The 15,231-nt window shown below is 44.5% G+C and overlaps 1 protein-coding gene across 5 annotated transcripts in view; it reads right to left on the reverse strand.

Moving 5' to 3' along the window:
- The window catches only part of UNC80 (unc-80 homolog, NALCN channel complex subunit), a 174,424-nt gene that overhangs the window by 48,228 nt on the left and 110,965 nt on the right, over window positions 1-15,231 (reverse strand). For all 5 annotated transcript variants that reach the window (XM_054044841.1, XM_054044840.1, XM_054044839.1 and 2 more), the window contains exons 38-45: window positions 11,847-11,933; window positions 10,524-10,707; window positions 9,697-9,791; window positions 7,199-7,288; window positions 6,831-6,932; window positions 5,713-5,893; window positions 4,257-4,525; window positions 2,679-2,813 (exon numbers count right to left, since the gene is read on the reverse strand). In XM_054044841.1, coding sequence (XP_053900816.1) covers window positions 2,679-2,813; window positions 4,257-4,525; window positions 5,713-5,893; window positions 6,831-6,932; window positions 7,199-7,288; window positions 9,697-9,791; window positions 10,524-10,707; window positions 11,847-11,933 — 1,143 coding nt within the window. The remainder of the gene's footprint in view (window positions 1-2,678; window positions 2,814-4,256; window positions 4,526-5,712; window positions 5,894-6,830; window positions 6,933-7,198; window positions 7,289-9,696; window positions 9,792-10,523; window positions 10,708-11,846; window positions 11,934-15,231) is intronic.

Below are 15,231 nucleotides of genomic sequence, written 5' to 3' on the forward strand. Positions count from 1 at the left end.
TTAAGGTTCCATTTATAAATAGCTTATAAAAGGTTAATAAACGGTTAATCAATTGCTAGAGTCCAACTGGTGAATAGGTTGCTTATAACCATATATCATGTCTGTCTCATGCTTACAACAGCTATTAATCATTTATTAACGCTTTATAAACCATTTAAAATAGAAATTTAATATACAGTATGACTGAATTTACCATACTGGATCAGATCATTGGCCCTGCTGTCAACAATGCCCAATGTCAGATGCTTCAGAAGGTGAAATAAAAAATAATGCACCTAGCCAATGCACAAAACTGTTGGTGGGGCGGAATAAGGGGAGCAGGAGAATTGATTATAATAAATACATAAGAACGGCCATAGTGGGTTAGACCAATGATCCATCTAGCCCAATATCCTGTCTTCTGACAGTGGCCAATGCCAGGTGCCCCAGAGGGAATGAACAGAACAGGTAATCTTCAAGTGATCCACCCCCTGTCGTCCAGTTCCAGCATCTGGCAGTTACAGGCTTAGGGACACCCAAATCATGGGGTTGCATCCCTTACTATCCTGGCTAATAGCCATTGATGGACCCTTTGTAACTCTTCACAGTCTGCTTTAGATTTAACTGTCTTGAGTAATTTTGTAATTACATCTGCAAACTTTGACACCCCATTGTTTACCCCTTTTTCCAGATCATTTATTAATATGTTGAACAGCACTGGTCCCACTAGAGACCCCTGGGGGACACTGCTATTCACCTCTCTCCAGTCTGAAAATTGATCATTTATTCCTACCCTTTGTATCCTGCCTTTCAACCAGTTACTGATCCATGAGAGGACCTTTCCTCATCATTTAAGATTTTGACTATATTTGACTCTATGCTTTCTATCATATATAGTGCCACCCCTACACCAGCATGACCTATTCTGTCATTCCTATATATTTTATACCCTAGTATTACAGTGTCCCATTGATTGTCATTATTCCACAAAGTTTCTGTGATGCCTGTTATATCATTATCCTTAGTTAATACCAGGCACTTAAGTTCACTCATCTTAGTATTTAGACTTCTAGCACTTAAAATTTGTTACTTTTTAGTTGTCTGCCTTCAAGTGATGTAATTGAATGCGACTCTTTCATTTCACTGTTTCTCTTCAGTTCCTATCTGGGCTTTATCAACATCTATCCTCTCCTCTTTACTAGGATATAGAGCAGGGGTTGTCAACCTTTCAGAAGTGGTGTGCTGAGTCTTCATTTATTCACTCTAACTGAAGGTTTTGCGTGCCAGTCATACATTTTAATGTTTTTAGAAAGTCTCTTTCTATAAGTCTATAATATAGAACTAAACTATTGTTGTATGTAAAGTAAATAAGATTATTAACATGTTAAGAAGCTTCAATTAAAATTAGATTAAAATGCAGAGCCCCCCAGACCAGTGGTCAGGACCCGGGCAGTGTGAGTGCCATTGAAAATCAGATCGCGTGCCGCCTTTGGCACGCGTGCCGTAGGTTGCCTACCCCGATATAGAGAATCCCTGCTAACAAAGCCTTCCCTATGGGATGTCTCTGTCCAAACCGTGTGTTCCTCCACACTTGTTAGCTTTCCCCCAGCCCTTAGTTTAAAAACTCCTCTATGCCCTTTTTAATTTTACATGCCAGCCGTCTGGTTCTCTTTTGGTTTAGGTGGAGCCCATCCTTCTTGTATAGGCTCCTCCTTTCCCAAAAGTTTCCTCAGTTCCTAATAAACCAAAAGCTTTCCTGCCTACACCATCCTCTCATCCACACATTGAGGCCCTGGAGTTCTGCCTGTCTAGCTGGCCCTGTGTATGGAAGTGGAAGCTCTTCAGAGAATGCTATCATGGAGGTTCTGGACTTTAATCTCTTACCTAGCAGCCTAAATTTGGCTTCTGGAACTTCTCTCCTACCTTTCCCTGCAGGCAATTCACTATGCAGTTCTCCCAGTCATTGCAAACCCAACTATCTATATTTCTAATGATCGAATCCCCCATTACTATCTGTCTCTTCCTAATGCAAGAGGATACCATGACATCATCTGGAAGGAGGGTTCCAACTATGGGATCCTTTTCCTCTGCTCCAGTTGGATGTTTTCCTTCCCTGAGACTTCCATCCTTCTCAGTAGCACAGAGGCTGTCAGACTGGGGGTGAGACCATTCTAGTGTGTGCTGGAAAGTCTCATCTATGTACCTCTCTGTCTCCCTTAGCTCCTACAGTTCAGCCACTCTGGTCTCCAGAGCCAGTACTCGGTCTTTGCACCAAATGCACACATATGGCACCTACCCATAGGGCAGGTAATCCTAAATGTTGCATTCAGTGATATGAACAGGATAGCCCCCACTCTGCTTGTTGGGAGGGCAGGTGTTTATTGGCATAAGTTTAGAGTATGTTAGGTATGTCTGGATTTCACACTCCCTCGCTAAAATCCTGTTTGCTAGCTCCTCTGGTCACCTAGGAACTGGTTTTATAAACCCCTGTTCTCCCTGAGTAGCCCTGCCCCTTGGTTAACAGTTAATAGACCCTAAAGGGATTAGTGGAACAAGTACATTGCTCTGATTTCCATGAGAATTAGAAGCATGCATCTCCTCCTTTGTCCCAGCAGCTTCCCCCTTGCTTTCTCCCCTGTGGAAGCCTGTCTGCATACCCATGCTCCCCAGGGTGAATGGAAGGATCAGGTTTTACTCACAGGGAACTCCAGCAGAGGAGCCACGCTGGCAAACAGTTGCAGAACAAAGGGCTTGCGATGCAGAATGTAGAACTGGCGGCAGGCAAACTCAATCGCTTGGCGTAACTGTGGGTTGCTTTCATAGTCAGCATACACCTGGGGGGAAAGGGGAATGGAAGCGTACAGAAGTGACAATCCAATTAAAACAGCAAAACAGGGAATTCTGCAAGGTATTGTGGGCCTTGAAAACAGTATTTCCACATTTCCTCCATAACTGGCTCCCAGAATCCTGCCCTGCAGGTGTTTGATGAGATGTGGGATTCAGCAATTGTTAATTTCTCTGAGCTTTGTAAACAATATAATTAGCTAGTAGCCTCTTTTCCATTTAAATTGCCTGCCCGCTCTATTTCCCTGCTGATATAACAAGTTACCTTGAAAAACAGCTACTGATATTGCTCTTGCTGTACTCAGGCAACAAACCCCACTAAATTCCTCCATTTAGGGTGGATTTCACCCCATTACAGACAGCCCACATAAGACCTTCTATGCCACAGAAGTCCGATGGGTAGCCTTGGGCAGGGGGTGCAGACAAAGTAGCTGAGCTGCACACCAAGGAGATAAGCTCAGTCTCTGGGGGCAGAAAATGAACTTTTTTGGGAAGACAAAAAGACGTCCCTTTCTCCTGCCCCGAGGAAATAAATGGACAAAGTATTTATATTCATGGAAATGGGATCTCAACCAGGCTTGGTTGAAATGCTGCAAAAAGGGGTGAGAGAAACGTATTGAGACAGAAGGTTAGACTGCTAAATTAAGTTTAGGAATAATGTTATAGAACAAAAATCACATGTAACCCTTCTGTTTCCATTATCCTTATTCACTCTCTCTTAAACCTTGATCTTTGATAACAAATTGATTATTGTTTTCACTGTAAGTATATCTCAGTGCTGTCGTATTGTACAAAGAACTGATCATTCAAGCTGGTGTGTACATTGCATTCCTGGTATTATTGTGAGTGCTCAGTGGATAAGGGGCTGAACACTATGAGGGAAGACTTCAAAGGGTATCTGGGACTGGGGTGCACCTATTGCTAACCTCAAGGCAAATTAAGGGCTAGTGTAGCCCAGAGGAGGTTGTTTGGGTGGCTAACAGGTTGGTGGGGTCCACACGGCCAGTTAGTGTGTGACATGCAAGTGCACTGTAGATTCACAGTTAGTGACATCAAAGTCTTAGATTGTAAGCCCTGGAGGAAGGGACTGTGTTTTCCTGTGCGCTTGGACAGCATCTTGCATGGTGTGGGCAGATCCCCAATACAAATAGTGACAACTCGTTCTGTGACAGACCCTGGGCAAAAAGCCCTTAACCTTCCACCTTGGTCTCCGCACCTGTAAAATGGGAGATGCTAATTACGTACCTCACAGCAGTACCGTGAGGTACGTACTGCTGGTAAAGCACTCTTAACAATGGAAAGCACTGAGTATTCAGTGTGTTTATTATTGTTGCTTTATCAGAATGCTTGTGTCGCTCGCTGATTTGCTAGGTATGATGACTCACAGCAGCTCTTTAGTCTTCGGTGTTAACCAGTGGGAGGAAGACACTCACCTGCAGCATGGTGGGGAGGATCCACTGGTACCCACTGAGAGAGAAGAGATGGTTGAAATGCACAGCGGTGTTGATGACAGTGGCAGCGTACTGCCTTAGCAAGGCACTGTCCTCTGGGTGCAGGATCAGGGCTCCATTGAAGACATTTAGGAACAGCATGATCTCATCCCCCCAGGGAAATTCACTGGGCATGCCCAGGAACATCTCCTCCAGGAGTTTAATCCACAGGCTTTTCTGAAGGGTATCAAGGCCAAAGAGTTCCTTCCCAGCTGCAAGAACAATGCAGGCAACATAGAAGCTAATTAATCGCCTTAGCCCAGCAAGGCATTTCCAGCTGGGTAACATTCCCAAAGACCAATGGAAGGGATCTGCTGAGCAATGGCCTCTCCATAGTTTCCTCCAGCAAAACTTATCCCCACTTTGGCTACAGGTGCTTTTTAAAGGAGGATTGAACCAAATTAATCGGTGGTGCAACTCCACTGATGACAACAGATTTTGGCCAATCGCATTTAAGCAATAGAAAAGAGAAGTATAAAAGGGGCACTGGAGGAATGTGATGAATTATCACAGGGCGTTATTAATCTTTATTCTATATGTTTAAAATTTATTCAATTTTTCATTGTCTTTTTAAGTTAAAGCAGACCAAATCTTGCATATACCATTGGCAGTTTGTTGGCTTTGTGGATAAATACTATATTTTTACCCTTTGGGTTATCCCAGAAGGAAACACACAGCTGGATGCTGATGTGCAATTACAATGCTGCTTCTGAAACTGAAGGCCTCCAGTGTCAGCAGACATCCAGTTGCATGACCTGCCAATGCTTACCACACAGTGAAAAGGGCCCTCCAGGGCAGGGGACTGTCTAATCCACCCCAGAGTTTGATTAGAAAACCTACTTGAGTAACAGGATTAACCTCTGAAAGGGGGCAGTTCCTAAATTCCTCTGGCAAAATTTTGCAAGTGTGCCCATCACGGCTGGAGACCCCACATTTGCACATGCAAGTTGTTTAACTACACACATAAATTCCCCTGTGGATATGCAGTTACCTAATTTCCAAGTGCAATGTTGCATGCACAAATGCAGAGCTTGCACACTCCATACAAAGTTTGTGAGCACAGCTGTAGGTGCCTTAGCAGTGATTGTCAGTAATCAGAGTATATAGAGTGCCTGTAACTGAGGCACTAATCCAAAGCCCACTGAAGTCAATGGAAAGCAGCTTTTCTTGTGGGCTCTTAATAAATGAACAGTTTTATACTGCAGCACCTTTACTGCAGTCACATTTATGTCCTAACATCTGGACATCATATTCCTGGGCAGGGTATTTTTCTTTAAGATGAGATAAACCTCTATGCTCTTTCTGAGCGAGTAATAAGATTGCCTGAATGAAGCTGCTGGCGCCAAGTTCAATATGCAAATGGAGCCAGTGAAATCTTTGCCAAGTACTTTCCCAGTACCTTGAGGATCACTGAAGAGGGAGAATTCTGCATCAATGGCACTCCGAGGGAAGGAAGGCAGGCGGAGAAGGTCCTCTTGGAGCATAGACACATGGGATTGTTTGTGGGCCACAGGGATTTTCTGGGTCAGTGATATGAGGAACAGCACCCGTCCTACCTCCTCCAGCTTGCGGGTGAACACCTAGTGGAGAGAGAGAAACACACACACACACACAGCAGAATCGCTCCAATCAGAAGGGGTTTGAAAAGAGTGTGACATTTTTAAAGATCAATCTTGTCACCTAAGTGCAAAGACAAAGTGGAAAGAGTGGAAGGCAAGTGCCCTGGGGTAACTCTCCCCGAGTGCTACTGAGACATCCTGGCTTATCAGAAGAGCAGGGACTCTGAGGATGGATTGGAGGCCACTCTAGTAGGTGGGGCAGGTGGGCCCAGTGACAGAGCCTTCACCTTTCCTCCCGGGGCTGGGTGATGACACCTGATTCTTCCAGGAGCTGATACTTCCACTGGTACATGATGGGACGGTCACTGCCCCACTACGTGGGTTCAAGACCCGATGGGAGAGCCTCTGGAGGCTGTGGTGAGAGCTAATGGAGCAGATGGGACACTGTAAGGCAAGGCAATTGATGCCAATTGCTACAGTTGTGCCTCAGGTGACGGGGAGAGGAGAATCCTGTCCCAAGAAGGAATATCTGAGAGGCGGAGCAAGTACGGGGCAGAGGAGACGCTCCCATGAGGGAGAAGAAACCACAAATGATAGCATCTATTGCAGAGACAGGCAGAATTGTGGGGGAAAGTCATCGAGCAGGCTCCCAAAGGGCCGGGGGCCGGTGCCTGGAAAGAGGTAATGTGGATATCCCTGCCTTTGAAGCTGAAGTATGTGGAGTTACTCAACCACACGTATGAGAACATTTGCAGAACAATACAGCTAAAAGGATCCAGTTGGAGGGAGTTTACACTGCCTTCTTCAGTGCCTTGATTGTCTCTCAACACGCAGCATGCCTGGTGAAATGACGCCCAGGAGGCTTTCATGCCACAAGCTGCTCCTTTGGAAAAGTGCACTCCTCACAGCACGAGGGGAGCCCTTTGAAAGGACAATGGAGATGGTGGTGGTGAGATACCTGTTTCTGAATGAGTTCCTGACCCTTTTCTGGATGCATGTGTACCAGGTTGAGCTGTGGAGACACTGACCTCCGGAAAGGATAAATATCCCGGACGTAAGTCTGCAATGGAAGAGAATAACAAATCAAGATTTTTAAAAAATACAGCTGTAACTGTAGCCAGAAGCTGGGACTGGATAACAGGGCATGGATCACTTCAATCTCTCTCCAGGGACACTAAGACCCATAATTTCCACAGGCCACAGCTCTGTATCAATGATGATAGAATTCTGGCCACATATGGCCCTCTTGCTATATTCTGGCCACTCCCAATATTCAGGAAGGGATGAAGAAAGAATAAAATCAGCTGGACCAGGCCTTTGTCTCACCTTGTTGTAATGAATAAGGTTCCATCGTTTATCCATTAAAAAATAATGAGCAGACTGGGTTTCAGGTATGTTAAAAAACTCCAAGCACTCCTAAGGGGGAAGAAACAAAGACCAACTTGTTATTCATGAAGTAGGTTGTAGAGAGACAAAGAGTTTTATAACCAGTTATACAGGGATCATTCCCAAATGCCTTGCTGACATTGGCACATTGTTCTTGCATTTAACACTTTTCTTTCTTCATTTAAAACGTGTATATCTAGATATCTACACACACCCATTTCAGTGTTCCTAAAATCTGCTGGATTGACAGTCTTGGAGACCGATGTTACCTTGGTTTATCCACAGAACAATTATTTCTGCCTCCAGACCTGTTCTGTCTCTATAACTACATCATCATATGGGTATCACTGCCTCCATTACTACAAGACCCAAATATCTCACAGACATATGTATTTATCCTCACAACACCCTACGAGGTAAGGAAGTGCTGTGATACCAAACGTGGAAATAAGGCAGAGAGAGACAAAGGTTATATCTACACTTATGGCAGCGTTTAGACAACAGACACTTCACGACCACCTAGCCCAGGTATAAATAGCTCCCTAGATGGTGAGGCACTACTTAGGTGGGCAGAGCAGAGTGCCCGACACGCCTGACCCCCCAGTGCCCCACACATCCAAGTAGTGCCTCCCATGTCTACACTGCTATTTTCAGCAGCGTAGTTTGCTGCTGCAGGGAAAGTCTGGCTTACTACAGAGAATTCTTCCCCAGGTGTCTGGCTGGTGGGTCTCGCCCACATGCTCAGGATCTAACTGATGGCAATATTTGGGGTTGGGAGGGAATTTTGCCCCCGGTCAGATTGGCAGAGACCCTGGGGTTTTTTTGCCTTCCTCTTCAACCTGGGGCATGAGTCGCTTACTGGTATGAACTAGAGTAAATGGTGGATTCTTTGAAAAATGGAAATCTTTAAATCATGATTTGAGGACTTCAGTCACTCAGCCAGAGGTTTGGGACCTATTGCAGGAGTGGGTGGGCAAGGTTCTGTGGCCTGCAACGTGCAGGCGATCAGACTAAATGATCACGATGGTCCCTTCTGGCCTTAAAGTCAATGAAAGGCTCTGGCAGCAGGGAAAGGCAACGCTGCCTTTCCCCACTGCCGGAGCCTTTCTCTATAGGCTACAGCCTGTAGCTACACGCCACAATGACATGTGCAGACGCAGCTTGCCTTTCACTGCAATATGCAGCTACATGTATAGTACTAGTCCCTGTACTCTACACATCGCACAAGTGTAGACATGGCCTTAGGCTATGCCTACATAGCACTTACGTTGGCAAAACTTTTGTTGTTCAAGAGGGTGAAAAAACTCCCCCCAATAGTGATATAAGTTTTGCCGGCATAAGCGCTCGACACAGCTACACAAGCAATCTTACAGCAGCACAGCTGTATCGATACAGCTGTGCGCTGTAAGTCTGTAAGTGTAGACATGGCCTGAGTCAGTGGCTCTCAACCTTTCCAGATTACTGTACCCCTTTCAGGAGTCCGATTTGTCTTGCGTACCCCAAGTTTCACCACACTTAAAAACTACTTGCTGACAAAATCAGACATACAAATACAGAAGTGTCACAGCACACTATTACTGAAAAACTGCTTACTTCCTCATTTTTACCATATAATTATAAAATAAATCAATTGGAATATAAATATTGGACTTACACTTCAGTGTGTAGAACACTATAAACAAGTCACTGTCTGTATGAAATTTTACTTTGTACTGACTTGGCTAGTGCTTTTTATGTAGCCTGTTGTAAAACGAGGCAAATAACTAGATGAGTTGACATACCACTTGGAAAACCTCTGCGTACCCGCTAGGGTATGTCTACCTCTGGTTGAGAACCACTGGCTTAAGTGACTTGCCCAAGATCATATTTGAAATCTTTAGTAAAGCAAGGAACTGAACCCTATCTGCCAAGTCCCAGGGCTAGCACCTGAACCACTGGACCATCCTCTTTCTTCTTAAAATGCTGATTTCTCCACTGAGGCAAAAACAAATCTGCTGGTTATCATGTGGTGGAATCAGGACTACTTGGGCCACCAAAGAGTTCTTAGTGGGAACAGCTGTTTGGTTCATTTCTTGGATAGGTAATAGAGCTGGTCAAACACCAGAACAAAATGAATGGATGAGTATGTCAGTGAATTGATAACTAATTTATTTAGCAAATTGTATCTGATCTGCAGCAATCTGTTGGCCCCAGAGTTACACTTGTGGGGCATTGGCTAGCAATGGGAACTCCTGAGTACCCCACATTAGACATCAGTTCACTCCCCAATTTATACAGTAGTGGTCACCCATCTTGAGATGGAAGTGCTTATCAGAGCAGCGTTCCTCTACCACGCTGAAATCGGGATGTTTGTAAGACTGTATTTCTAAAACTTAGATGTGACAGACACAGACAGCTAATGTATCAACAAACAGCTCTACCAAAAACCTCATTCCCACCTTCAGAAGAGCTTCAAACTGTGTGTCCTCATGCACTGGTAATTGGGTTGGGATGTCACACTCGTTCTGTCCATGCACTACCAGGGTCTTTGTGCCTATAGTAAAGAAGAGCTGTCATTCTCTCTCTCCTCCTTTCTCATGTAATTCATATGCTATTTCAATGGGACTATTCACAGAGTAAGGCCAATGGGTGAAATTCGTCCTGTGAGGAGCCAACACAAGTTCTAGGTATTTGGAATCCATTATGCAATACTTATACTCCCATTTAATGAGAAATTATCTTTTCTAAGGGGTTACAATTGGTTTTAACTGTAACAGTTACGCTAAGGAAGAAATACATATAAAACGACAACTCCGTTTTTCACAGAGCAATCTCTTGTCTGGCTCATGAAGATGTAGGGTTACCACTTTACACTCTTGGTTATTAACCCCAGGCATTGCCATGATTTATACTGGAGGGTTTCAAGTTGAGCTATCCCTGAGTGGCAGACTCTTCAAATGATCAGACTTGGTGGTCCTTCAGGGACTGATTGGCACATGGCTCCACGCTGAACAGACTGTTCTGATGTCACTTTTTGTTTATTTGCCTGCAGAGTTCTGAAGGGGCTATGAACTGTTCAAGAATTATTTTACAGAGCCCAAATTCAAGGAGGACTGGCTTAAAAATGTCTGATAATATTAAGAGGGAGCTTCCACTGACCTTCTTCCAATGGATCTCAAACCAGCAATTCTATATTTTAGGGGTGTAGGAGCAGTAAGCAAAATAGCAAATATAGAAGATAGGTAAAGGATCCCAGCTAGGTCTTAAAGATTGTACATGTTCCTACCTGGCATTGAGGCAGTCACCAGCAGTTTTACTTCACACTGCTCCTTCTTCATAGTCTGTTTGAGATCCTTGAAGAAAAGGCCCTCTACATAACCCACCACTTCCCACAGGAAGGTCAGGGTAGCTGAAATGGCATCCATGCCCCATTCACATGGAGTACGCACAAAGTACATGATCAATCCCACCTGCAGGGCACAAACAAAAGAGTGGCACTCCAGCTGCTTTTGTATACACATCACATTGTTTTACTGGCATTAGTCCTGCTTCAGCCAACTCCATGTCCCAGAGTTATCATTAATACAGTCCTCCGTTATTCTGAGGAGCAGTCAGTCTGTCATCAACCCAAGTCAACTACGTGGCTCAGTCAGACAGAGGCATTTGTGATGAACATTTATTGTTTTTACTGTCGTAGCACCTAGGAGCTCCAGTCATGGACCAGGACCCTGCTGTGCGAGGCACTATACAGACACAGAACAAAAAGATGGTTCCTGTAGCATTACTTGTCATTGGGAGAAGACTCAACCCGTCAAACCTAATACTTGAAAGTTCATGTCGCTTAGTCCGACTATGCTCAATGTCAGCTTTCTACCTCCTTCTGTTTTGGGTGAGTATGGGATGCCACCGATGTGTGCTGAGGGGCTGATCCAGAACAGCCGTAATAGTTGGGATGGGCACCTGGCAGACGAGTGGGTAGGGAAGAAGCCACCATGGTCCTTTATACCCTATCTCTATAGAGTGAAAGAAAGGGAGGATCTGTGCAGCAGTGTATGAGGACCAGGGCATGGGCAATCCTGCCTAGTGGTTGGAGTCAGGAGACAGAAACTGGAGCTGGAGACAGAATCAGGAGTCAAGCAAAACCAAAGTCACAGTCAGGGCAGGGTGGAGGAGCGGGGACCTGGACCAAGTCAGGAAAGCAGGAATTGTGAGTGGAGGAGGATCTGGTATAAGACGGGCAGGAACAGGCCCGTGATCCCTCACGCAGACTCTCCTACAGTGCAGCTTAGGGGTACACATGTTGCATGGTCTCTCCCAGCAGAACTGCAATGATTGCTCTGCAAAAGGGTTGTGCGTAGCTGTGGGTTTGGGATGACAGGATAACAGTTTATTTCACTCTTTAATAAATGGCGGGGGGGGGAGGGGGAGGGAATGGAAGCCTGTCTGAGCCGGATGATCTACATTGACAGCTGGAGGTTTGATGTGCATAAATTGTGTGGGCAAAACCACAGGGCACTCTCTCCTTCTAGATTGTAACACATGTGCTTTAGGAAATGGGCAGTCAAAGGTTAGGTTTATGGGCTGTAGGCTGGTACTGGGAGCCACTCACCAAGTAGTTAAACAGGATGTGAGACGTCTGGGCAGGGAAGTCTCCGATGTTCAGTAGGAGCTTCCTCAGCATGTACATCAACTCATCCTGGAAGAAGAGCAAGAGTTTTTAATTTCCATCACAAAATAGCCTACAGTTTCCTTCCTTCCTTTCTCGTTCTCATTCTCTCTTGCTGCATGAAATGGAACCATATGCTTAGGAGAGAACTTAGAATTCTAAGTGCAAGTCTAAGGCCATAGTGAATGTTTTCTCTAGGTCAGTGGTTCTCACTGTTTCACGTTGTGGATCACTTTCTTACCTAGAGATATCACCATGGGCATCTGCCAATCCTGTCGCCGCACCTTCCCTGTAGCAATTCAAGTTCTTACAATGAAAAAGTGCTACTAGGACAGTATTGCAGAGAGTATATGAAAATTAATTCACTTTACTGTGATCGTTGTCGCTGCTTGGTTACAGTTCCCATTTTGGGCCAGATTCTCTGTTGTTTTCTCCTTTGGGCAGTTCTAACGTGTGTAGGTTGGCATAGGGATCATCCACCAGTTGATGATAGACAGAGCACATCACAGTCTGGACACTCCTTTTCCCTGCTCCCTAACTCCAGCATGGCCCCTGTGCCAGGGCTGTTGGCTAGGCATAGGGACAGGCCATGCCAGCTATACACCTGGCAGAGGTGCCAGAGAAGTTACGGAAGGTCTCTTTGTGATGCTTAGGCAGTGCAAAGACAGTGGAGTGGGCCAGAGAATCCAGCTCTTTAGACTTAACTATTTCTTTCCTCTCTTTGTTCCTTTAGAATTTTACATTGTTTAAGTTGCTAATTTTACTATTTATTAGTGCAATAAGCTATAACTAAGATATTCCTTAATTTTTAAATGTTATGTTTCATAAAAGCTTTTTAAAGTTATGGGACTGATTCTAACCTCACTTACACCAGCTTTACTCTAGTTTAGGCAGCTCCATTTACTTCATTGGAGCCACTTCTGTTTTTTAATGATATGAGAGATCAGAAGAGACTGAAAAGGTTCCACAGCAATTCGTACGTAAAATACTTTGGAGAAGAAGGAAACCTGAAAACAGAGGGACAAATGTTATGAAAGCCTGGGGCCAATTCTCAGCGGGTGTGAATTGGCATAGTTGATGTCACTGGCTGATTTACACCAGCTGAAAATCTGGTCCCTTATCTCTTCTGTTTTGGAGAGTTTAATTTTTAAATGGTCTCTCCCTATAGGTATGTCTAAACTGCAATCCCAGGTGTGAACGCAGCATGTGCAGACACAATCTAACTAACTCAGGTAACAACAGCAGGGAAGTCACAGCGGGACGGGCAGCAGTAAAGGATGTAACAAACCTGCCTGAGACCCTGGGTATATACTCAAGTGGCTAGCCTGTGCTGTCGCCCATTTTGCAGCAGCTTCACTGCTACTGTTATCTGCGCTAGCAAGATCAGAGCTGGCTTGAGTATGTCTACATATGCTGCAGTTGCACCTCTGACTACAGTGTAGACATCACCTGTATTTTTAAAGGTTCCCCCGCCCCTCACCTAGAATCCCCTTTCAACAGCCATTGGTGGCCACACAGCAGATTCCAACTTTCTAATGGTGATGAGGGCTGTAGGGGAAAGAGCTACTCTTTCAAGTCTGGATGCTTAACAAGCATCAGTGGCTGACTGGGCTGAATTCAAAGGAAACTTCCAGGTCTCCCCTCTAGCCTAAGTGAGAAGCTGTAAAGATAGCTAGGCCTCTGTGCACAGTCATTAAAAACAGAGGCAAAAAGGATTTGACTTGCTTTTCTCCCTGTTTTCTTTTTATTCACTGTCTCATTAATGCAGCGAGTGTGAGCAGTCAACTTTGATATACATGTGACAGGTGATAAGGATGGTGATATCGCTATCTATTGTGATATCATCATTACTATCATTATTAGTTCTCTGACGATATCTGCTCAGGGTGCAGCAGCTGTCCAAAAAGCGAACAGAACGTTAGGAATCATTAGGAAAGGGATAGATAATGAGACAAAAAAATATCATAACGCCACCGTATAAATCCATGATACCCCCTCACCTTGAATACTGTGTGCAGTTCTGGTCACCCCATCCCACAAAAAAGATACATTAAAATTGGCAAAAGTACAGAGAAGGGCAATAAAAATGTTTAGTGGTATGGAACAGCTTTCGTATGGGGAGTCTCTGTTCAGTTTAGAAAAGAGATGACGAAAGGGCTCTATAAAATCATGAATGGTATAGAGAAAGTGAACAAGGAAGTCTTATGTACCCTTGACATAACACAAGAACCAACGGTCACTCAATGAAATTAATAAGCAGCAGGTGTAAAACAAATATAAGGAAGTATTTCTTTACATAATGCACAATCAAGCTGTGGAACTCATTGCCATGGGAGGTTGTGAAGTACAAAGTATAACTGGGTTAGAAAAGAATGAGATAAGTTCATGGAGGATAGGTCCATCAATGGCAATTAGCCAAGATGATCAGGAATGCAACCCCATATGCTCTGGGTGTTCCCAAACTTCTGACTGCCAGATGCTGGGATTGGATGACAGGGGATGGATCACTTGATAAATTGCCCTGTTCTGTTCATTCCTTCTGAAGCACCTAGCACCAGCCACTGTTGGAAGAGAGGCTACTGGGCTAGATGGACCATTGGTCAGACCCCATATGGCCGTTCTTATGTTCTTATTTATATGGTGTCACTGGTGTGCATGGTGTTGTCCATGTTATTATTTATATAGTGCTACAGGGGTGCAAGGTGCTCTGCAGATCAACAAAAGTGACAGATCCCTGCCCCATAGAGTTTACCATCTAAACCAGACATAGCACAGAAAAGAATTACAATAATATGTATTAACTACTTATGTTAAACAATCTGTTCCATCTTGTATTTAGCTGTGACATTCTGATTAGTACAGTTCCCAGACTTGAAGAAGAGCTCTGTGTAAGCTTGAAAGTTTGTCTCACCAACGGAAGCTGATCCAATAAAAGGTATTTCCTTATCTCTTTAATATCCTGGGACCCACATGGCTACAACACTACAAACAGGGTGCTGACTGTCAGGCCTGTACTTCAGGGAGGGTTAAACAGAGTGGCTCCGAGGAAGCTAGGTTCATTTGCACCAGCTGAGGATACCTAGCTCAGTAGGATTCATGACTAAGAGACCTAAACAGAGTCAGGGCCTTGGACAATCAGGGCCAGGTACTCAGGTGGTGTAAATCAGCATAGCCCCATTGACTTGATAAGTCCTACACTGATCTACACCAGCCGAGGATCTGGTTGTCGGTATTCTAAGCCATCTTATAGGAAAGACTGTTTACCCTTTAAGTGATTTTACTCGCTCCTGTATTTTTGTGTATTAAGTGATGGCTAAGCTCTCCTTTA

The sequence above is a fragment of the Malaclemys terrapin genome, chromosome 11 (genome assembly GCF_027887155.1).
Source record: "Malaclemys terrapin pileata isolate rMalTer1 chromosome 11, rMalTer1.hap1, whole genome shotgun sequence".
Taxonomy (NCBI): Eukaryota; Metazoa; Chordata; order Testudines; family Emydidae; genus Malaclemys; species Malaclemys terrapin.